At 44.6% G+C, this 23,290-nt stretch overlaps 1 protein-coding gene across 1 annotated transcript in view; it reads right to left on the bottom strand.

Moving 5' to 3' along the window:
• Positions 1 to 23,290, bottom strand: part of GLT1D1 (glycosyltransferase 1 domain containing 1) — a 38,763-nt gene that overhangs the window by 9,335 nt on the left and 6,138 nt on the right. Inside the window, exons 4-9 of the mRNA XM_010150144.1 lie at positions 20,861 to 20,912; positions 17,699 to 17,735; positions 16,471 to 16,527; positions 8,177 to 8,272; positions 7,104 to 7,153; positions 850 to 893 (exon numbers count right to left, since the gene is read on the bottom strand). Of these exons, the coding sequence (XP_010148446.1) occupies positions 850 to 893; positions 7,104 to 7,153; positions 8,177 to 8,272; positions 16,471 to 16,527; positions 17,699 to 17,735; positions 20,861 to 20,912 (336 nt within the window). The remainder of the gene's footprint in view (positions 1 to 849; positions 894 to 7,103; positions 7,154 to 8,176; positions 8,273 to 16,470; positions 16,528 to 17,698; positions 17,736 to 20,860; positions 20,913 to 23,290) is intronic.

The raw sequence follows: 23,290 nt of genomic DNA, 5'->3' as shown, positions 1-23,290 counted from the left end.
TGCAGGTGACGTTAAGGCCAGCTCCCTGCCCACTAGATGTTGTTAAACATTGTCTGATTGCCCAGTAACATCCAGCTTCTGCACAGATAAACAACTGTATCAACTGGAGAATCACAGAACGGTTTGGGTTGGAAGGGACCTTAAAGATCATCTAGTTCCAACCCCCCTGCCATGGGCAGGGACACCTTGCACTAGACCAGGTTGCTCAAAGCTATAAATGCATGATTACAGGAGTTGTCTTTCCCATGAATAACCCAATGGGAAACAAAAACATTATCTTTTGCTCCAAAAATGGAATTGCAAAGCACATTTTATGCAGATTATCAAATATTATCAATCAGAGATAGTATGGCTGTTCTATTCAAGTCAGACAATTAATTCTAGCTTCTGCAGACACACAAAAAAATCTCGTTTCTCTAATATTTATATCCTTGAATAAGGGAAACATATAACTAGGGATAGAAAGCAAGCTATACAGAGTTGTCTTGTCCATCTACTCATTTGATTCTACTCTATGATTCTATGAATTACCCACCAACTGCAAGCATGCAAAATCTTGCAGAGGCCAGGATGAAAGAAAGAATGAAAAGACCCAAAAGAGTAATAAATACAATTCAAACTGAGTCAGATGTCATTTAACACAAAACATGACGAGATCTCCTGGTTATTCTAAATTTAAAATGTGTAGAATACCTCCTCTGAGAATGTTACATCCCAAATAATCAGTCTACGTTTGTAGCCATAGAGAACTCTGCGTGCACATTCAGAGCCCTTACGCACAGTTTATCAACCCAGTGATTCGGCTGCTTCCGCCCGGAGCAGACTGAAGGCTTAACGCCAGCTTCTTACCTTTTCACTTTTTCCTGAACTTCACTTGTAAAAAGAGGATCCACCTGGAAAGGAAGAGACACAGGTTTATGGCACTACTCTAGCACTAGGGCACCCAGAAAAGAAAAACACACCTGAGGGTGTTCTTCACTGAAAGGTGTAACTGCGTGAGTGCGTGTGCCCTGACACCTGGCTGAGGTGAGGGGCAGCACCCTGACGCCCCACGCCACGTCTGTCGCTGTGCGTGCAGCTCTGTCAGGAAGGAAAGGAGCTCCTCCAGCTGCGGGTAGCATGGGAAGCAATCCGCATGCACACGGAGACAGTCGGATGGGCGGTGTAACGGAGACAGTCGGATGGGTGGTGCTGACAGAAGCACTTGTTTGAACACTGATAAACCACAGTTCCAACATACAGCCTCACACGCCAGAGTTCATAAAAGCCTGTCTAATTGGGCAATTAGAGGCAGCAGTTTCATTTACAAAACTCAACTATGTCTGCTATTTTCATTTAACGTGATTAAAAGGAATAAACAACTTGGAAACCCTTAACTAGACATGAAGAACAGTACTAGATTCTTTTATTAAGGCTGACTGACTACATTAGATGAACTTACGGCAGCTGGCATGACAGGCAGCAGAGGTAAGTACTGGGAACAACACGGCTTATTTTTTAATGCATTTTAGTATTTTTTCCCACATTATGAGATCGAGAACACTCACAAAACACTTTGGAAAACTCTTTTGGAAAGAAACCAGAATTTTAATTATGACTGTATACTCTGAACACGTTAAACAAGATTAATTATTTCATGAAAGTGGGCCTTCATAAATGAAAAGATTCCAGCGGGTCACTTGCCCCACGGAATGAATTCCTACAGAATGCAGCAGTAAAAGTCTTGCATACCTGCTTGGGAAAGCAGTTTTGTTAACAAGGGGGGAAACGTCAACTGCCCTTTCCTGAAGCACTGCCTGATCCTGGTGACAGCGTGATACAGATCCATACACTGAACCAGTTTGCCATGCCACAGGTTCCATGGACATTTCATGCTGAACTTCACAACTGCTATTTCTATATAAATATCTTTTCAGCTTTTACCCCAAAGTCCCATTTGGATGCTGAGTTCCTCTCAGGAGGAACAATACTGTTGCCTTTAAAATCAATGGAGTGCTTGCAAGTGATGAGATGAGCAGTGGGATATGGTCCTTTGCTCTTCTACCTTTAGAAGGATGAGAAAAACTACAGTCTGTGACTCATAACATTTGTAAGATATTAATTTCTATCCCACCTACTTCTGCGGAAGCCAAGACATTGCCATCTGCCTCATAAAGATAACAGTCCTTCAGATATTCCAAGAAGCCTGGCCTGGATATGAGGACTGAGCTAAAACACTACTGTCAGGACGGGTGTAGCAGGGACTTAGAGAAGCGATCCCCCTGAGCTACATTTAGGAACTTGAGGGGGCACAGTTATCTAAGCCCAGGCTCAATATAACAGAAATTAGATACAACATAAGCTGTTCAGTAAGCTGGAAGCGCACTTAAAAGGTGTGAATGCTCCAAAGCCAACTGACTGTGGCGGGATGCCTAGGAACCTGGCACAGGCTCAGGAAAGCTACTGGAAAGAAAAGTATGTTGCTTCCACCCAAAACATCTCCATGATCCAGCTCTTCTACCCCTAAGTGTTTGTTGCCACATTCTATCATCTTGTCACCTATCAACGTAGCAGGAAAGTACAATCATCAGTTACCCAGCATCTTTACCACTGTGATCTGATCGATTTTGAGTAGGCTCAGCAAAAGCAAGCTTCCCCTACACCTGAAAAGACAACTGCTGCCTGCAAGCAACACAAACTGCCTGCAGCAAAGGCACCGGCAGTGTAAGGGCCTGGCAAACACTCACGCAGCCGTGCCGCATCATCTTTTCTGTACACCACGCGCCTAACGAAATCCAGCCTCCTCTGGCTTCACGTGTAGCTCTGCTACTGCAAGCTGGGACAATCAACAACGTGTAAGAAATACAGTTTTAATTCAGCTGAAACAATGGGGATCTAAATTAATACAACTTCAGGTCTAAAATAAAAATATCAAACCTTTTTAAGAAATACTGAACTACTCATTTCACCATTTCTAACAGAAGTTTCATTTCCAGGGAGTTTACCTTGAAGAACAAGCAAAAAACGGTCAGGAAGAGTTCTCAGCTCGATGGCAGCAGTAGCTCTGACCTTTCAAAAACCCGCCCTGTGAGCAGGACACCTACTGAGGATGCCGCCCGCAGAATTCCTCAGCACGCCGGAGAATCTGCAATTGTGTCTTTGTGTCCCGTCTGATTCTCCCCAGTACCGTGCTCCAGGCTATCCTGGAGCAGGTTATTAGGCTTCCCCTAGTTGCTTAGTTTAGTTGTGTCAACAGCTGCTGCAGTTCAGAACTAGCCCAGAAAACAGAGGGGGCAACAGCCCTGCGCTACAGAGATGGGCTGCGTGAGCCAACAGGTACCTCCCTCGGGGGGGGACGACACATTATTCAACTGAAACTGTCTCAACAGGCATGGAAGGAAGCTGGACAGAAGAGAAATAGCTGCCTGTGGAAAAGAGCACCATTAGAAACAGCAAGAGCCTGTGCTGTCGGTAACGACGGTTAAGAATGACGCGGAGTTCCAAGTGAGCGCCGAGAGGGCACCCAGCAGCTGAGCCAAGTTTGGTGGCCTCAGCGTTTCACAGTTTCATCAGCTTCCGTTCTCGGAATATAGAGCCGCGGAAAATCAGCTCTTGTTTCAAATTTCACTACGGAAACGAACAAAAGGCAAACTGGAAGACAAGATAAATGATAAAAATCTTACATTATACGGTACCCGATCCTGCAGCGTTACTTAGTCTGCGCCGTCTGAGACGGCAAAGGCAGGGAAAGGTTGTAACCGTATGGAAGCAAAGCTGGAAATAACATGTGCACCCTTTTCTTTATATCCTTAATTAACATAACCATGCGATTATATTAATTAATATAATCACAATAGCATGACTGGCTTCACTGATTTTCTTAAAATTTTGTGGTTTGAGAAGTAATACGAGTAAGAAAAGTAGTGCTAAATACAAACAGAGCCGAGATTTATTCTCATCCTTTGGCAGTACTTTAGTACTGTGGGAGAAATAGGTTTTTAAATATTTTAAGGATGTTCAGCCCTTGATCCCACCTACGCACTGCCACAGGGTTATTTCTGGTAGCTTACTGTAAGGACGTTAGCTTATGAAAAAGTGAAGCAAATTCAAAAAGACGGCTAAAATGTATAAAATCCTCACTGGAGGCAGCAATGCGCCCTTTGATTGTAAAGCACAGCTTCATTACACCTGCTCCACATTTGCCTTCCACACCAGTTCACTTCCAAATCATTTTGTGTATCAGCGTGGAAAAGAATGCAGGTAAAATAAAACCCTACAAACAACTTTTAAAAATGAAATCCTATGTCCCAGAATATATAGAGAACATAATGGGAAGAGAAAATAGAAAAATAGTTCTTATTTACCCATTCAGATTCTACTTATTTTCTTATAAAACTGCCCACCTGCAAGTTTTCAGGCTCATGCAAAGATGAATCAGGGATGAGAATTACAGAGGGACACGAACACATTACCCAGATGAGACAGTGAAGCTTTTAGTACCCTTTTAGCATCAGGAAGAGTTTGTTCCACGTGACACAGCTGCCTGCTCATACCTTCCTTCCATACCTCATACCTTCATAGGTCCCTTCCAACCCTAACCGTTCTATGATTCTATGATACTATGATTCTACCTTCTCCACTGGCTGGATTAAGGCTCCAGGATGCCATTCCAAGACCTCTGCTGATCTACGGACACGCGCACGGCTCCGCTGATCTCTTCCCCAGGAGTCCCGCGCGTGGTTCTGGTGGTTTGGCGTGAGGTACGTTCCCTCGACACAGGCTCCCACGAGGAGCAGAAGCAGGACCGTGTCCTGCAGCCACGTGCAGGGCTGTGGGAAGCACCGGCCACCAACCTTGTTCTGCACAGGATGAGGAGCGCTCCCGTGGCTCGGAGCCAGTCAGACTGGGATCTGGGAAACACCCCTCTGTCCCTCCCGGTTCTGAAAATAACCCGGCGTTTTGTAGAGCTGCGCTGTCCCCGCGCTGCGCTTCAGAGCGTCAGAACGTGTACAACAGGTACAGTGTCACGGGTGGCTCCCTCGAAAGGCCTCAGCTTCTGCGGGTGAAATCAGGCAGATCTCGCAGCGGAAGTACAGAATCAACGGCGGATACTCAAAAACCCAGTTTTGAGAGACCGTTAGAAGACAAAGGATGGGCAGGCGGCTTACGCAACGCTTCGCTCCCTTTCGAGCCCTGAGAAGACTCAGACGTGGCAGGAGCAGGGCATGCCTCCCCCTTCTGAGTGTCTTCTGACTCGGAAGCCACTGCAACCCGAGTGCACATTTTACCTGAAAAGTTAGGGAATATGGATGAGCTGCCACTACACATATTGTTGTGAAAAGACAGAATTAGAATTTATAACTGCAGAATTCGTTAAACAGGATGTTAGGGTTTAGGGGGAAAACGAAATCTCCCATTAATATTGGCCAGCACTTTTACTGAAATACAGATAACTCATTTGGAAGGAATGATACCAACTCAGCTTAATCTGAGATGTGGCCATACGAGAACAGCTGTTTCTGATTTTATTTCTTTTAGTCAACCCACCTTCCCCCTCAGCTTGGCTTTAGGGCACTCGGACTCCACATGTGAGACAGACTTCACCACTTCCGTTTGTCAGCTCCAGCTCTGTCCTTGCTGCCTGGTGTCAGACAGAAGCCTAACACCACTTTCTGCCTGCTGACAAGTGTTAATTGTGTACAAACTGAGAAACGGCATCAAAATCCAAAGGGAATGGCACAAAGACACAATCCTCTGCGTGAACAGAAGCCGTGAGAACAAGGATAATGAGCATCTCGCATCACCTCACAGTATGAAAAATTCTGATTAACAATACCTGCTAAAAATTCTTCTGGTTGGCAACTGTTTGATAGGCTCATTTATCGATTGTTCACACTGAAACTGGCATTTCTAATATTTTATCTGCATTAGTACTTTCTGATCATCTACAAACTTTACTACTATCCCACATGCATAAAACCAGAAGCCAATCCTAAAATCCAAATGTTTTTATACTTTTTATCTTCAGAAGTTGATTCTGTAGACAAATGAAACATTAAAGGCTTTGATCTAACAGAACATAATAGACAAAAAGCTGTGTGCTGGAGCTAAACATAAAATTACAGTTATCCAGCTGCAATAGCCCTGTATAAAACCAGCCCAAGCCTTCTACACAAAAAATCAGCATATGTAAAACAAGTCTTCATCTGCTGTGAACTCTCCAGTTGGAGCGAGTCCAGAGGAGGCCACGGAGATGCTCTGAGGGCTGGAGCCCCTCTGCCCTGGGGACAGGCTGGGAGAGCTGGGATGTTCAGCCTTGAGAAGGGAAGGCTCTGGGAGACCTTAGAGCCCCTTCCAGTACCTGAAGGGGCTACAAGGAAGCTGGGGGGGACTTTTTACAAGGGCCTGTAGTGACAGGACAAGGGGTAACGGGTTTTAATTGAAAGTGGGGAGGTTTAGATTGGATATCAGGAAGAAATTCTTCCCGGAGAGGGTGGGGAGGCCCTGGGACAGGTTGCCCAGAGAAGCTGTGGATGCCCCATCCCTGGGAGTGTCCAAGGCCAGGCTGGATGAGGCTTGGAGCAACCAGGTCTAGTGCAAGGTGTCCCTGCCCATGGCAGGGGGGTTGGAACTAGATGATCCTTAAGGTCCCTTCCAGCCCAAACCGTTCTGCGATTCTATGATCTTAGTTCTCCTGGTAACAGTTTGTGTTACCCCAAAACCGTTCTGTGATTCTATGATCTTAGTTCTGCTGGTAACAGTTTGCGTTATCCCACCTGAGCTGGAGCTGGGCTACCCCAGTGCACATCCTCACAGAAAAACCCACCTCACTGTGCTCCCCTTTGTGGTGCAGAAGCAGAGCCCTGCTGAGCAAGGAGGAGGCCTTTGAGGGCAGCAGGACTCTGCACTCGGGAAGTCAAAGCACTGGAATCGCTTCCACTTCCACAGTTTAAGCTGTTGTGAACAGCCTTTACAGCCAGCAGGTTTGTACCTTCCTGTCTCTGGAACAGAGGCCCTCTGACTTGGCTTCCATTTGGAAAGACCTATGGCGGTACCTCAGCTGCCAGTAAATGGAAGTGCTTAGGAATAAATGTACAAATAAAATAAAAATTACAGCAACTTACGGCAGGTCCAATTATGCCCAGATGGACACCGGGATCCTTTCTGTGCCAATCTAAACCAGAGGAGAAACAGCTTTAGTAATCAAGAGTATTAGATTTTAGCTAATTCTTTTTCTGAAATCCCTGTTAATAGGTGCATAAGTAAAGAAGAATTAGGCAAATATTGTATTACTACTTAAAAGACTGAACGTGTACCAGATTTCATGCCCAGCCCTCGCACTGCTCCTCAGAATCCAAGTGATTAGCATATCTGAAAGTTAGTGTTTAGTATTTCTGCTTCATGCAATCTCTTATGATTCAAGGGTTATTTAACCAAGCTCAGATATTAATTTTGCACCATCGTAAAAGAACAGTGCTCTGTAGAATGCGCTGACTCTGGCCCCTAAATGAAATTATTTGAAGTTTTCCTCCTACATAAAGAACCGTGTGGAGGTGACTGCGACCGCTACAATAACACTTAGTGACTGGAGTGTGCCAAAGCAGAACAAAACCCGCCACTTGGCTTCAATAAACTGCATTTGTTACTCAGTGCCAGAAGGTGGTAAAGGCTCAGGGAAGTAAACTGAATAGTGGAGGCTGAAGTTCCAGCTCGGGATGTCTGAGCCGTTTACAGGTGCACACAGAACCCAGCAAAACATTCACCGCGTGACCAGGAGAAAACCGCAGCCGAGTTTACAGCAGGGTGGTAAAATCTGCTTACAGAGTTACATTAATTAGCAGCCATGCAAGTTGGTGTAACGGCCAAAGGACAGTAAGATTCAAAAAGTTCTTTTGAAGTAGGGGAACTCAGCTTTTGTCTTCCATTACTAGTGTGTGTAACCATGTCACAGTTTTCCCAGCATGTGAAACCATCGAACACTGCTGTGATTTTAGTGCTCTGTTACTCCCAACAGGCTGGGGACGTACAGAACTGACGTGTCGAACAGATCCATGGTTACACCAGTGGGTTTTTTTAAATGTAGATATGTTATGAGGTTTTTCTGCAACAAATAAGTAAGCTCGTGCCAGACTTTGATTAAAAGAAATGCATCCGAATGCAGGGACAAAACAAAGGTGTTCCAGTCGCCGGTACTCACCTGAAAACGCATCTACTAAATACAGAGGGTCTTTGACTCGCCGAAGCCCGCAGACCAACAGAAACACGTGTAAACCTCCCGCATCTGTAGGAATGTCTGTAACAAACAATGCAGACAAAACCGCTGAACGCTCCAAAGTGTTTCAGGAATGGCACATACGGAATGCACATGCGATACATGGGAACACATCGTAGGGCAAGGGGCAGTGGTTTTAAACTGGAAGAAGGTAGATCTAGGCCATAAGGAAGAAATGTTTACGATGAGAAGGATTCCCATCATTGTTCCCTCTGTTTCTTGCTCTCAGATCAATCTTCAAATCCACTCAGTGGAGAACTCAATCGTGCACATGATTTTTAAGGGCACAGTGCGGGATTTGGAGAAATGGCCGGTGGCTGGCATTCTCGAACACCAGCTCCCAGCTCTGACTGACTGGGCAACTACAGATCACTGTGTTTCTCAATTCTTCTACCCCTAAGAAGAAAAAACCTGCATCCATATACCACCACCTGTTTCGAGGATATTGTGAGGTTTAGGTAATCAGTAGCTGTAGGGATTAGAGCTCTTGAGCTGACACTTCTTGTTATGAAAGATCAGGTAAATGTCCCACAGTTATCTATCTCTAATATGCCAGCACTGCTACCGAATCATTAACAAGAAGTTAAATAATTGCAAAGCATTTATTTTAACCTTCTTGCTAAGAAACACGAATGAAGAATAACTTGGGGAAAGATCTCAACAAGGGAATTTTTAACATTGAAAATCTCTCTTGCAAATACACAGCAATAATTTATAAACAAGGAATAATTCTGTAGGCTGTATTAGGGGAAGAATATGTGATGTATGATGCTGCAGTCGCCAGAGGCTCTGTGACAGCACAATTAATTCAAGCACATACTTCTGGAGAAAGGTCACTATGGGATGAACTTGGGTAAAACGTGTTGATGATGAACCAACATAATTCACAAGTTGCTGAAGGAACACACATAACAACAACATAATTTAATAAACACGAGAGGGGCTGAAATGCTCGTGTTTGATTTACCGTACTGAGCAAACCAGTTTGCTGTCCTTCAGTTCAGCTGTTTACTGAGCTCACGCACTATTTACACCGGGCGGGTCAAGGAGCATCAGTGCTGCTCTGCAGCAGCGGGCTGGTGTGGGACATTCGCACAGGGCTGACACCCGGGCTCTGTCACCCCGCTACCAGGAGGGTGTGCTGCGTGGTGGGAAGGACTGGGGGATGCACGACTGGCAGAGGAAGGCAGCAGGACGGGCGGTGGGATGGTGACCTGCTGCTGCTGAGCACTGCTGGGCTCCCTCCCCTCCCCACCAGCTGCAGGGACCACTCGGCCACTTACCCAGCATCACCGAATTGCTGAAATTTGTAATTTAGGATCACCCAGACTTGGTACCAGCTCACGGTGTTGTAAACCTTAACTGCAGGTCCTGCTGCAGGACCTGGAAGGAATATGCCAGGAATACCTCCCCTCACGTCAAGGAACCGGATTCACATGAGCTCTGCATCAAAATGCTATTTTGTGGGAAGGGGAGAATCAAGAGTGGCAGTTCTCAACACACTCAAGTACTATGGCTTTGAGAAGTAAAACCCAGTGCAGGGACTTCTAAATGCTCCCTGTCACAGGGTTCGTTACTGAGTCTGTTCCATTTAACTTAACCAGCTTGAGCTGTCGAGAGTGGCTGCAGCAGACACGGTACGTAATATTTTACTGATTATTGAACCAAGAAGTAATTTGTAATTTATAATACAGAAACATTTGGGTTGAAAAAGCCATTCTTCTGGTGCAACGGGCCATTAATACTGTTTGTTGTTAAGACGTGCAGCAGTGGTTTTGATTCGTGACAGGAACTCACACAAAACAAACTGCTAGAAAGTGTCAGCAAACTTCAGATCGCGTTTTAACTACCCATAGCCCAAATGTTCATTTTAAATTATGAACCCCCACCTATCAACATTCTGCTCTGGCTGTTCTGGAACAAAGTTAAAGGCAGTGCTGAACGCCCCGTCAGACCGCGGTGGGAAACCCTCCTGTTCCCCCAGAGATGACGGAGTTATTGCGCTCTTGCTGTGACAGTGCCCTAATCACCATGAACCACGTTTGAAATAACTGCTCCTTTTTATTTCTAACATGGCTTTCGGCCTTTCCATTTTACCAGACAAGGGTTCCAAGTGCTGTGACAAGGAAAAGCCCAGAGAGGCCGGTGCTGGGTGGCCCAGGCTGCCATTCTGCTGGCTGCACAGACCCTAACCCAATGGACAAACAGCAAACTGGCCCCACAGGCAGCAACTGTGCTTTGTAATTTGGCTTCTTCCATTCAGTTCCTGTGGCATTTAAAGGTACTTCTCCCATGAAACTCATCAGCAACAGTCTAATTAATTTCCCTAGTGAAATTACCAAAGATAATATGCATCCATGAAAACAGCCCACTTACTTGACCTTCGTGATTCTGAAGAGATATTCACAACCTTGAGCTCTCACTGCAGACTTTCCCTTTCATGCAGCTTTACAAAGCCCTAATTTGCTATCACGATACGTTATGCACTTTTCTCTGAAACAGCAGATACTGGGTACACAGACTCCAGACGGGATGCTATGTGGCATTCCCAAAAACTGTCCTGGAAGGGCTGAGTCAAAAAGAAAGCTTTGCCTCTGCCATTCAATTCTGTGAAGCAAAGTTTAGTTTTACATTAGTAAACAGTCAAAAACCAGTAAATCAGTGTAGTTTTACATTACTGTACGCTGCAGGTCTTAGTCGTCATGCCAGTCGCATTCACAGGCACCTTCCCCGCTCGATTCACTCAGGAGCATGCCTGGCACTCCCGAGGAGCCGGCGTTCCCGCATCCCACCGGCTTTGTTCAGTGCCGGGAGTTCACCCACTCTCTGCCTACTTAACATCAACTTCAGCACTTGTGTGCCCCCTTAGCCATCTGCTCCTCCACCCAGAAGGGTTCCAGCCACACATCACCTTGATGCCTGCAGCGGTGTTCTCCCACCAGCACCCGGCTGTGAGAGAAAAGGCAGCTGCCCCTACAGGAAAGCCATCGTTTCCCTGTGCTTCATCCTCGCAAGAACGCCGAGAAGGGGTGCGTATTACGGGAATAACTGCAATAGCTGCCTTTACCAGTGTAGCCATCAGCTGGGCGAAACTGGCATTCGAAAGATTTGGAACAGCATGTTGTGCTTCACTGTCCCTTTGCTCATGCATCCTCCTGTTTGCGTTGCAACGAAAACAGAGAATGGAGAGACCTGTCCGTAACCGCTGGGGAAGTAAAACCAAACCAAACCCCAAAAAAGACTGCATGGCAAGTGCTTTCCAGCCCTGCTTCAGAATCCCTACACACTGAACGCACATCAGGTCTTGTTGCTGTAACCAACATCTTCAGCGTCAAAAATAACTGTCCAGCGTCGGGGCAAGATGCTGCCCCAAACGTGCTGTCAGTGCTCGCGGCTCTAGTCTGGTTTGTCACACCAGCTTTGTAAAAACCAGCTGGATGTTGGCCCCAGCGCGTCCCGAGCCCGCCTGGCCATTTGCAGGACGGGGGGGTCAGAACAGGCACTGAGGGGGTTATGAAAACAGCCTCCCCTCGCTGTGACAGTCTGCGCTCCTGATACGGCACACGGGACCACGGGTGGGCACCGATGAGCCACGGGAGAGCTGGAATGAGGCAGAGCCAGGGGAAGACGAAGACTGACACGGGACGCCTGCAGTCACGCAACTCCTTTTGTGATGGAGCAGCGGTGGGATTGCGCTGCTCAAATCGAAACCCAGCGCGTAGCACTGACACGCGCCACGCTCCAGCGTGGGATCACGTGACCCACTGCTGTGCCAGCGTTGGAGCCTGCTACAGAATATACAAAAAGCAATTTTCTCACCACTTGCTCAAATAAAGAAAATAAAAATATTTTTCTTATTTAGAAGCCTTTGCTGTGCTTTTGTAGGCTTTTTCTGAAATCTCTAGAGAGGAGAAAAATATAAAAATGAACAATGTAATTTTTCATTCAAAGTTATTATTTTGGACCTGAACCAATAACCTCACAAAAGCCAAAGTTCTTAAAATGTGTTGATCCCTTTACAGCTTAAAATCCAATTTGTACTAGAGGTTAAATATATTTCATCAGTTGTATCAACATCGGGCTTACAGGTTATAATTTAGGATACCGAGATTGCCCAGTAACATAAAAAAACAGTCTGCAGTCAAAATATTTCTTGTTAATATCGGGCCAAGGATGATCAAAGATTTTAAGATTAATTTTCCAACCTTGATTTCGTGCTCACAGTTGTGATCTATGCACCTCTAGGGAACAATACCCAGTCTGTATTATTTGGGCTCAGTCCTCCATTTTCGGGTTTGTTCAGAAACAAAATCTGGGCCGTGACACAACGGTGAGGTGAATGACCATTCTCATTTTCCTTCCTGCTCACCATGAACGACAGCGTCTTTGACTTCCCTTGCAAACTGCCCATCTACCCACCTCCTGCGCATCTGAAAGTATTCACTCATCTCCTAGAAAGGGAAAGCCACGGGTTTACTGCTGAGATTTCAGTCTCTAAGAAGGCTATTTTATTTTCTTGAGTTCAGAACAGATAAATCTGTCCAACACTGGCGTGCATTTTTGATACTCTAAATCTTTCAAAGTGTGGCTATCCTTTCCGTTCAGCTCCCGACACACAGCCGAAATCCGCTCGCTCGCTCTTTTCGTCTCTGCGCCCCAGGGGCTCAAAATGAGCCTCTCTCACAACTTTTGGAACTATAAACTCCAGGCTGCTCAGAGCAACCAAGTTCCCCAGCCCGCTGGACGGGCAGCGTCCCACGGCAGCACAGCCTCAACATGCTCTCGTATTTTACATTGACCCCAAGTTTCTAATTGGAGTCACTGATGACACACAACTTCAGCAATTATTAGCCCAATTAGGTCTTCTTTCAGCAACATACTTAACCACCTGCAGATCTCAAACATCTACTAATGTTTTACGAAGTTGAGCTTTTATTTTCTAAGCAACTGGTTTCTTAGAAATTCAGGGGAAGCAGAGGCAATAACTATATCCAGGATGTTTATCCTGCTCTTCTCATTCAATACTGAGTAATTGCCAGATTTGCCAATATGTCTGGGAAGACATTAAATGAACCTGTTAACTTCCAGGGGCAGGCCATTAATCCACAAAAATTAGACTTCAAAATTCTCCAGCAATCCTTTCTTCCTGTTTCTCATTATTTCTAACAGATCAAACAAAAAAATGCTCTTTGCTTTCAGATCTGTAGGGTCACACAGTTCACTGCTGCTATCGTATCATTATTTCTAAGGTCAGCCAGATATCTGCACAAACTTTTACTATTTAATTTTTCTTACGTGAGTCTTTTTTCCAGCATAGCTGGCATAGGCAGAGAAAAATATAATGCCTCAGTAAAACCCTGTCTGTGTCAGGACAGGTTATGCAAACCTTAAGTTCTGAAAACAGCTGTGCTATGAGGCAGAAATTATCTGAGCAGAAAAATCAAACTACAAAAGTATGCTGCATGTTTTATTTGCTAGTGCAGTAAGCGTGTGACCCTACGAATCTACGATACCTTCCAGAAAACCAGTTTGGAGTCTCATCTGTTGGGTAAACGAGCTTTCTCAGCTCATTAGTATTGGCTTTGTTAGTTACTTCCATCTGCTAATCACATGATGTCTAAGTCTTACAAGCTACTGCCACACTCCACTGAAGTCACAAGGAGCCTTTCCTCACGGTGTGACGACATCAGGTCTGTCTTTGATCTGCAGCACTCCACCAGAAAACCAGTTTGGAGTCTCATCTGTTGGGTAAACGAGCTTTCTCAGCTCATTAGTATTGGCTTTGTTAGTTACTTCCATCTGCTAATCACATGATGTCTAAGTCTTACAAGCTACTGCCACACTCCACTGAAGTCACAAGGAGCCTTTCCTCACGGTGTGACGACATCAGGTCTGTCTTTGATCTGTAGCACTCCTTGAGCTACGCTGTTGGAGAAGACCAGTCTCCGTTTTCCTATTTACTTAGGCTGTCCTGTCACTGTCTCTCTCAAGTCAACTGGTAGGCCTTTAAAGGTGCTAACAAAACCCACCACGCTGTATGCATTCCTGTACTATGAGGTCAGCGAAAACACTTTGCTCATCTGGTCTGACTCCAGACTAACATGGGCTCTAGTAGTCCCTTAAACAGTCTGAGTTACTGGCACCATTGTCTTCTTGACGTCTGCACTGAAACCTGCACTTGGTTCAGCTTTCTGGGTTGACTGCTGTTGCTCAGATTCTCCCACCCACCCAAGACAAACTGTGGAGCTGACTGTAATCAGAATGCAAATTAACTTCAAAAGCTGTTTTTTGGTAGGTTTAGCCACTGTGTGTTTTAACAGCTGGCCACTGAAAACGCTGCAGCTGGGAGCTGGCCCACCAACATGACACAGGCATCACCTCTGCAACTCTGCAGTCTGCTGCCCAGACTGCAAAGCCACTTATCCCATGACTGTGGTGCAGGGATTGTATCGCGCCCGTAACACCCACAACAAAAACCTTTCCGTGCTGCTCCAGCGTGTGTCAGGCAAGCGCTGTTCACGCCGGCGGCCCACGCTGCCCCATGAAACGCACGGAAAGCTGGGCATCCTCAGCTTTGGGCTGGTCCTTTCACATGTGCGGGGTGCCGGTGGGGAAGTCTCCCACAGGAAAATGTGTCTGGTGCCTTCTGCCACTCCAGCCTACCATCACTCCCTCTGGACGCCAAGACACTGACCGCAAGAGACTATCTATGTGCTGGTGTTGCAGTTAGCGCAGCCAAATGTTGTCTCTTCTGTGACCAGAAAACATCGGTACAAAGAATATGCATAGTAAGTCATATTCACAATAAGAGATGCAATAGAATTTCATGGAAAAGTTCTTTTAAGAAGTTCATAAATGCCAGGAGGTGACCAGGAGAGGAGGGCTGTCTGTGCAGGAAAGGCAGGGATCTTATCAAGAGCACTGCACTGCATGAGCACACGCTATCAAAATCATATTCTGAGCAAAGCTGCCTACGACTTCTCAGAGTTTTCTCCTGATTGCTCCAAGCCTAGTAGAATTTTAAACACCTTGAAACTGCAAATCCTCAGAGAAGCAGTTCAGTGGGAACTCCTAACTAGCCTGTGCTAAGCGCAAAGTACAGCCAAAAACCCACCTCCACGCGCAGTAGTGGCAGAAGTGGAAACTGTGGGCTTCTGCCAGAGACGGACCCGGAGACAAGACGGAAGAGTCACGAAAACCAGTAGTGAATAAGGGGGTGCTGGTTTCCAGCCATTACTTAACCGGCACAGCTGCTGAGTCACATCTCAGTTTGCTTTTCCTGTACATTATGAATTATTCTGCGCTTTTGCATTAGTACACATTAGGCAAAAACATCTCTAATATATTAGATGAGGTGCACTTCAGGGGGAGTTTCCCCCCTCCTCAATCTGTTGACTGCTCTCTTAATCATAAAATGGTCAGACATCAACACGAAGGCTGCGCTAGCAAGTGACAAATCATTTTGCTTCAGAAAGTTATTCATCTTGGCGGTGCTGTGCTCGCGTGCCATGATTTACTGAGAACAAAATAACCTCACAATGCTCAATTTAAAATTGGACACTGGTTCTGAATAACAGCATGCAATTACTGGTGTGATAAAGCAACTGAGCAGTAAGGATTCATTTGTAACAGAGGAACAGCCATACCATCAGAGAGCAGATTGATTAATATAATATTGAAATACTTCTATCACAGCAAATGAAGATCCTTTTGGGGAAAGGCAGCTGGAGCAATTAAAGCATTGCCCAGATTAGATGACCTTAAATCAGGTCATCTGCCTCACATGCCACCACTTTGGTGGAACACAGACAGGCTCCAGATCAAGAGCAAATAACAAAAAAGCATGGACACACATTTCCCTTCTTCAACTCCCCTGCTCTTCTGCAAAGACAGACACAGGCCCTGGCTCAGCCGCAGAGCACAGCAAGCCGGAGTGGGGGACCAGTCACCATCTAAGGGGCACTGACCCAGACGTCATGAGCATTTCATCGTTTGGTGCAATTCAGCCCTGGACAAACAGAAATCTGGAGGCAGCCTGGGTATTTTACTAACCCGACTAAGCTGATCGATATTCTGCCTGAACCACACTGGAGTTTTTAGTTTTTCCTATCATTAAGTCATTTTATTACATGATCAGTTAACCTTCACATTCCAAATGTCTTTTGTCATCGACATCCAGTGAGAATCAGGGTAGCAAACACAGAGAAAGTGAGTTTTACCTGCACTGTGTAGAAATCTATGCCAGTCGAAGGTTTCCCTGGGAGTGGTCTTAATGCCTGTGTTGAAAAAAAAAGGAGAAACACCACGTGTTTGGTTGGTCCCTGGATGGCTGAACAGTGGTTCTTGAAGTCCCACCCCAAGAAAACAGTATTTCTCTCAAGTACGCTGAATTCCATGCACAGCGGTTTCCATCCCAAGTCTTTCTCATCCCAACACTGTCAGTTTGTCTGCACAATTCTTCTATAGTCATCAGACTGAAATTCCGTGGAAAATTGTGCACAATCACACAGAGCATGAACTTCTTTAGCGACCCAGGGAGTTAAACTCATTACAGCGTGTTCAATTTGGCCTTTTGAAATCTACATGTGAGGGGATATTATCAGAGGGAGAATATTATCCCAAAACTGATACAGGCCAGCTGAGATGCCAGGAACAGAGGGCAAAGAAATTAAATTAAATTTCTGTCAAAATTAAATATTAATCTAAACTGAATATTAATTTATTTAATTTGCCTTACATGTTACAGATTAATTATTTTACTAAGGAAATTATTTTATTCATTTATTGAATCTCTTAGGTAACTATTACCTCACAAGGGGCTTAAATATAGGCTAAATATGGGCTAAATAGACCTCACCATGAGTTAATTCAACGTAACGGTTTTGAAAATAATTTTATTTTCTCTGGAAGTGAAATATTCAAAATCGAATGAGTTTTCAAATCTGTAGACAGTTACTTTTAGGTAAATAAAAATCAGGAGCTGTAGCTTAAGTGATCACATCTAAAATACTGAGTTGAGTGCTCCCTAGACTACTCACTTAGGGCTCAGATATCAGTTGGGTGTCATTAGGCTGGGAACGCCAAGCATTCCAAGGGATCTGGAGTTTCCCAGAACAACTATTCAGCATCAAAACTTCCATAAGCCTTGGCGAAAGCTCGGCGTTACCGTAGGTGTTACCTTAGCTTTCAGATTCCTACTATAAGGCCTTTGGGAAAACTTCTTCAAAAGCACCAAATAAGTTGAAAATTTAGGCTAAGAGACTGACATCCTGACCCAAGTGACGTCAAGGGCAAAAAGCTCAACTTCAGTGGAGCCAGGACTTCAAACCCCACCCCCATTTCAGCAAAATACTTCCAGGGCAAAGGAAGTAGAGACTTAAACAAACAAGTACTAAACACGTGATTCAAATATATGGAATGCCTTAGTCAAGATTTCAAAACACTCACCTTGAGCTTGGACGTAGATTTTCTCCCTCGCATGTGGCTTAAAGGAGAGGGAGAAGAAAAGTAACTTTTTCATAGTTCATTGTAAAATATCTGGTCAGTTGTCAGAAAAACCCAAGTAATATAACAAAATGCACATCAGCATGGTTTTCTTTTTACTATCAAAGATCAAACCAGACTGTTAGAAAGACACACTGATGTAACACCAAAAGCCAGCGGTCAGCAGTGTGAACATTTACCACGAACATTTACAGCATCAGTGAATCAATTTTGTAATTAACACAACTACTGAGTTAGTAAAAATGTCTTCAGTTTATCTGTGCCCTTTCTCATAATTAATACCTGCTTATTGCATAGAAAAATGTTTCCCTAGACTAAAACGATCATCAGCTTTGTGTTCGGACATTCTTAGGTGCTCTAAAAGCAACTGGTGTCAATATAACCTTGAATTCCATTATTTCGAGCAGTTCCAGCAACGCTACTGCTTAATTTAGCATCGCAGCATCCAGAACCAAACAACCTTCTTTGGAGCACCAGTCCCCACTGTCCTGAGACTCAACCTTCCCTCCCGTTTGGGCCAATTCACTGTGTGGAGAGGCAGAGTCCCAGCGGGCTGCGACAGTCGCTGACTGTTTGCCTGCCATGGCTCTTTCTAAAGTGCAGATGGAAAAAGGACCATGGGATTGCCCCTCCAGCCACTCCACCTTTGGAGGTGGGATATGCTGCCGATACACTGTGGAACTTTAGTTCCCTAAACCCAAAAATAGCTTAAGTGAAGCCTCTGGTTTCATGCTGCGCTGGGCCTTGAATGGCTTACGGTGAGTAAATATAATCCTGTCAGGGCCTGGATCATCAAGAAAATAGCAGGAATTCTGTGTAAGAGGGCACACAGACATACTCACACTTTATAGATCAATTTTGTTATGTTTCTTATTTTAAATGGTTGAGGAGAATGGAAAGATGAAATTGAAGGCTAATAAAATCGGCTTAGGTAATTCCTATGCACCAGTTTTACACTACTGAAATAAAACACTGACCAAAAACCCAAAATCGTTTACAGATTTCAAGCTCACCTGGGATACAGATCATTACCGTTGCTGTATTGTGTAATTAAAGGTCATTCAACCAATGGAACAGAAAAGAATTTGTTGGAAGATGCAGCCCTTAAGCACAGCACAATTGCTGACATGTTCGCAATATAAACTCTTAATTGACTGTCTAACTAGTAAAGCAAACATCAGAGGAATAGTGCAGCTCGCACCACTGTGAGTTAATACGCATGAAGTGTTAGTACCCTGTGAGCTAGGTGTGGAAAGATGTATGCACATCCGTCACTGTCTGAGAGTGTCTGGCGTTTGCTCTCTCCTTTCTACGGATATACAGCTAGAAAAAGAATGCCCAGCATTTACAACCCGGGTCAGCAGGGGGATTTCAGGTGAGGACTTGACAGACTTAGTCCAATTCCCTGTCTGCCACAACCGCCAAAACACTGAGCGAGTCTCACAGGCACAAAGGTGTTTAGGTAAAATCAATCAAAGTTAATTACTTAAAAGCATTTGAGGTGCTGATTTCAAAAGGATCTCAAAGCTAAGTTTGGTTTTCTTCCTTTCCTTTTTCTCCCACAAGACCTATGACAGGAGCTCTGCCCTTTCGCGTTCACCCATCACGGAGTTCACTGTAGTGACTACGAAACCCAAGTTACATGAGTAATGGAAATAGCAGCTCCTACGTCTGCTCATGTGTCTTTTTAATGCAAACAGACTAAGAATTTAAAACATCAATTTATGCTGAAACAGAGCATTGAATATTAAATTGTTCTGTTGTGCAAGCTCCACCTCTAAGTGATTTTTTTCAGGCAAGGGTGTATTATTGATCATATTATGATGCAAATTACCAAGCCGTTAGTTTCTACTTCTTGCATTCATTGTTCCGATTCAGCTGATGTTTCACAAGGGGAGTGGAGCTCACAGCAGCTGGAGGAGGGCGATCCTGCCTGGGTCCTTTTGTCCCACTATGTTGTCCCTTACTGTCAGCCAAAGAGCTGCTGCTCACTCTTCGTGGCCCTGGTGCTAGTGCTGCCCTCTGTACAAGTCTGTAGCCAACAGGCGAGTTGGAAAGCTGACCTTGCGCAGAAAATGGGCTGGGCCAGCAAGCTGGATCGGCCGGCCCTGCCACCGGAGATTTCCTGGGGTTACCAGTGCAGCCTGCGCTACCCAAAAGCACTCCCTGTACTCAAGGACCGGCAGCTCCTTATTGCCTCGCTCCGCCCTTGACACCAGGATAGAGGGCTGCCTGCTCCAAGGGCTCGTCTCCATTCTCTCCACTGGCCAGCAACTCAGCCCCGTAACGGAGAAAATGTGGGCCCAGTCCATTTTCAGACAGGAGCTTCAGATGCCAAAAATAATGGCATTGGATGCCTGCAGTAGACTTGCCATAGAGCGGATGCAGTGGTACCTACTAAATGAAGAGAATCAAACAACATTACTGCTGGCTCTTTGCTGGCTAAATAAACTCCTCAAAATGCACTGCCAAATGTATTCAACCACTACGCTGCTGGATGAAAATCCTTTTACTTGGTATTTTTCCACCTATCATTCAGCACAGTGTTTTCGGTTTGTTTCCAGGAGGAGAGATGAGTTTAGAGGAAGTTAAGTGTTATTTACATGCTACCTATCCCTGGCCAACAGGGCTGTACGTCACCCACTGCTGGGCTTAGCGCCACTTCAATTTTAACTCTGCAGCTCTCCTTAACAAGTTCATTCTATTTCCAGTGTTGAGAAAGCAGTATTTTCAATCTATTCTTCCACTGTAAGTAAAGGTGTTTAGTGGAATTTTGGCAACACAAAGTTTATTAAATGATGCAAAAAGAAACAATATATGCATAAGGCATCAGGAGAGACTCGGTAACAACAGAGATGATTAGTTTGAAATGTTAGAGAAGCACTTCCTAAACTGCTGTACTCTCTGTTCAAATACTAAACAGATTTCAAATGCCAGATCTATTTGACCTGTCCAAGTACATAAACATGAAATGCTTTCTCTGAAAGGACGAACAGGAGCAGAGAATACAAAGATTGTTACAGTTCTCTCGCCTTATTTAGAAAACATTTCAGCAGAAGGCGTGGTTGTAATACCATGAGCATCACCATCGTCATGCGAACTTACCCACTCTGCTGCCGCCAGGTCCTTCATTTTCTTTGTGAAAGCCACTGCAAACCTAGTTAAATGGACAAAAAGAGTTCAGATCATCTGCTTAAAGTGTTTAAACATAAAAACAGAAAAGCACTTTAGAAAAAAATCTTTATAAGAACAAAGGGCAGAGGCTGATAAAAATTATTAAGGATGGAAAGACAGAAAGCATGATTTCTAGCTGTTTCAGCAGAAAACACTGTTAAAACAAATGGTATCTCTTTAGGCTTTACAACTTAGAGCTCCTGGGGGGTTAAAGTGAGAATTTCTTAAAGAGAAAACACAAAGAATGAGAACATCTCCCAGGTCATCTAGACGAATGTATACAGCTGCAGTACCGAGTTAGCATGTCCAGCTCCTACATTCCCGCAAGCTGCAACAGCCCCTTCACAGCCAGGGAACGAGGTGAGCAATCTTAGACCAGGTAGTTTCATACTGCTGGTGTTTGGCAACACCCAGTCCCGCTGCTGCATCTGGGAGGGAGTATTCCGCTCCCAAGCTTACTTCCACTTCCTTCCCTATGGCTGTTTATAAGGGCTCATCTGGACTTCTACTTCCGTGCCTCTGAGACATGTATGTACTGCATAACCATTCCACACACCAAGAGTTATGTCAGAGACCATTTAAAAGCAGCATTGATGCGAACAGTTTTAAAGATGGGGTGACTCATCACAGCGAGACTCCAGCCACGGGAGCCTCTAAACACCCTGGATAAACGCATTATTCTTTCTGGGAGCTTGGTGTCACCACGAAGTCATATGAGACATTTTTATGGAGTCAGTTAATAAAGACTCCCTGTTCAGACACGGTATGAAGAACCTGCTGGGCTGTAATGTAGCTTTTAAGTTGTGATGAAATAGAAACACATGCTTTGGCTGTTCTTAAATGGAATTTCTGTGTTAACTGGAACCACAAATGGGACCATTCCTGAAGACTATCAGTCCTGTGGAATAGATGTGCTTCAACACCTCCTTCAGATGAGTCCTAATGCGTCTGCTCAGCAGAATTCCTTTGTTTGAATTGCTTGTACAGACATTGAATATGAACCAGGTTATCACAGACTGCACTTTCAATTCAGTGTTTCTTGTGCATAGAATTAATGTCCCGTTTCTGTCCTGAGCCAGCCCTACGACATCTCGATGGTTAGAGACAAAGCACATGGCTAAGTCATAGCCAGAACAGTGTCTTTCCATGGGAGACGTGATCTTGTAATTTGAGGACATGAAAACACCATCATTCATTAGAAGTCACATAAACGCTGAATTATAACTCCTACTTACCTTTGCTGAAACAAACCTCATTCCCATACATTTGTTTTCTACTATCTGCTTTATGGCACTGCAGTGAATTTCACATATACAACCTGACAGCTTTAAGGTTATTAAAGCCTTTGCAAATGCTTGTGTTGTCAAGCTGCACATGCTCCCTCCCCGGCTTTTGCAATTACACTTTCCATACATCACATTAACAAGCAGAAAAAACCTGTTGCTCCTAAGTCTACAAAATACTGTTCAATAGAAACAAATACCCCAGAGGAATACAACCACCAGTTAGAGGGATTTGATTAAAAATGAAACACTCATTATAAAGCTAGACAGAGTTCAATACTGTGTTTTATGGAAACTGGGGGTATATTGTACCGGACAAGTAACCTACAATCCATAATACTTTCTGCTTTGAACCCTGCGATCAATAAAGGAAAAAAATAATTGATGTTTCTTTTAATAGCCACGCAATGAATAATACTTATTATAATACTGGAGGAGATATCCAGTCAGAATAACTTTAGCAAACTGAATTACTTTTCCTATAGCAGAGAAAATACCCTGAACTGCATAAGGATGCAGCAATAGATCCTGAAATCCTAGGAAATCCAAGCTGCTAAACTCCAGCTCCAGGTCCTAAATAATTATCATTAAAAGAACATGGAGTAAAGCACTGGTTTTGCATAAGCTGTATTAGCTGTATTTGTGAAAACCACATTCCAAAGACAGAACTGGATCAAACGGGCACACCCAGAGATCCTGGGTTTACACACTTTTCTTTTTGCGCGGTGCTGAATGGAACTGGCATTAGATTTCTTCTTTTCCTTCAGACCTCCTCAAAGCGTAACTTCTGATTATGTGGTACCAAAAGTAAACAAGTACATAGGTTTTGTCTTGAATGGGGCTGGAGGTTGCTTTTCAACTACAAGTGTAAGGTGTAAGAACCATGACTCCTCTGTGAGTGTGATTAAGTGCTGCCCGGAGGATGTGTCGACCCCCACATTCCACAGGGCACTACAGGCAGAGCAGCACATCTACGCCAGCACAATGTTGGCTGGGAACAGTTGGAACGTACAGGGCTATTAGCAAAGACAGAAGTACAGGATCTAAAACTGCTGCAGGTTCTGCCTGTAGCTCCTCA

The sequence above is a fragment of the Eurypyga helias genome, unplaced genomic scaffold, assembly GCF_000690775.1.
Source record: "Eurypyga helias isolate BGI_N326 unplaced genomic scaffold, ASM69077v1 scaffold28550, whole genome shotgun sequence".
Classification (NCBI taxonomy): Eukaryota; Metazoa; Chordata; class Aves; order Eurypygiformes; family Eurypygidae; genus Eurypyga; species Eurypyga helias.
The sequence above is the reverse complement of the archived record's forward strand: the minus strand, read 5'-3'. Positions and strand labels throughout refer to the sequence as shown.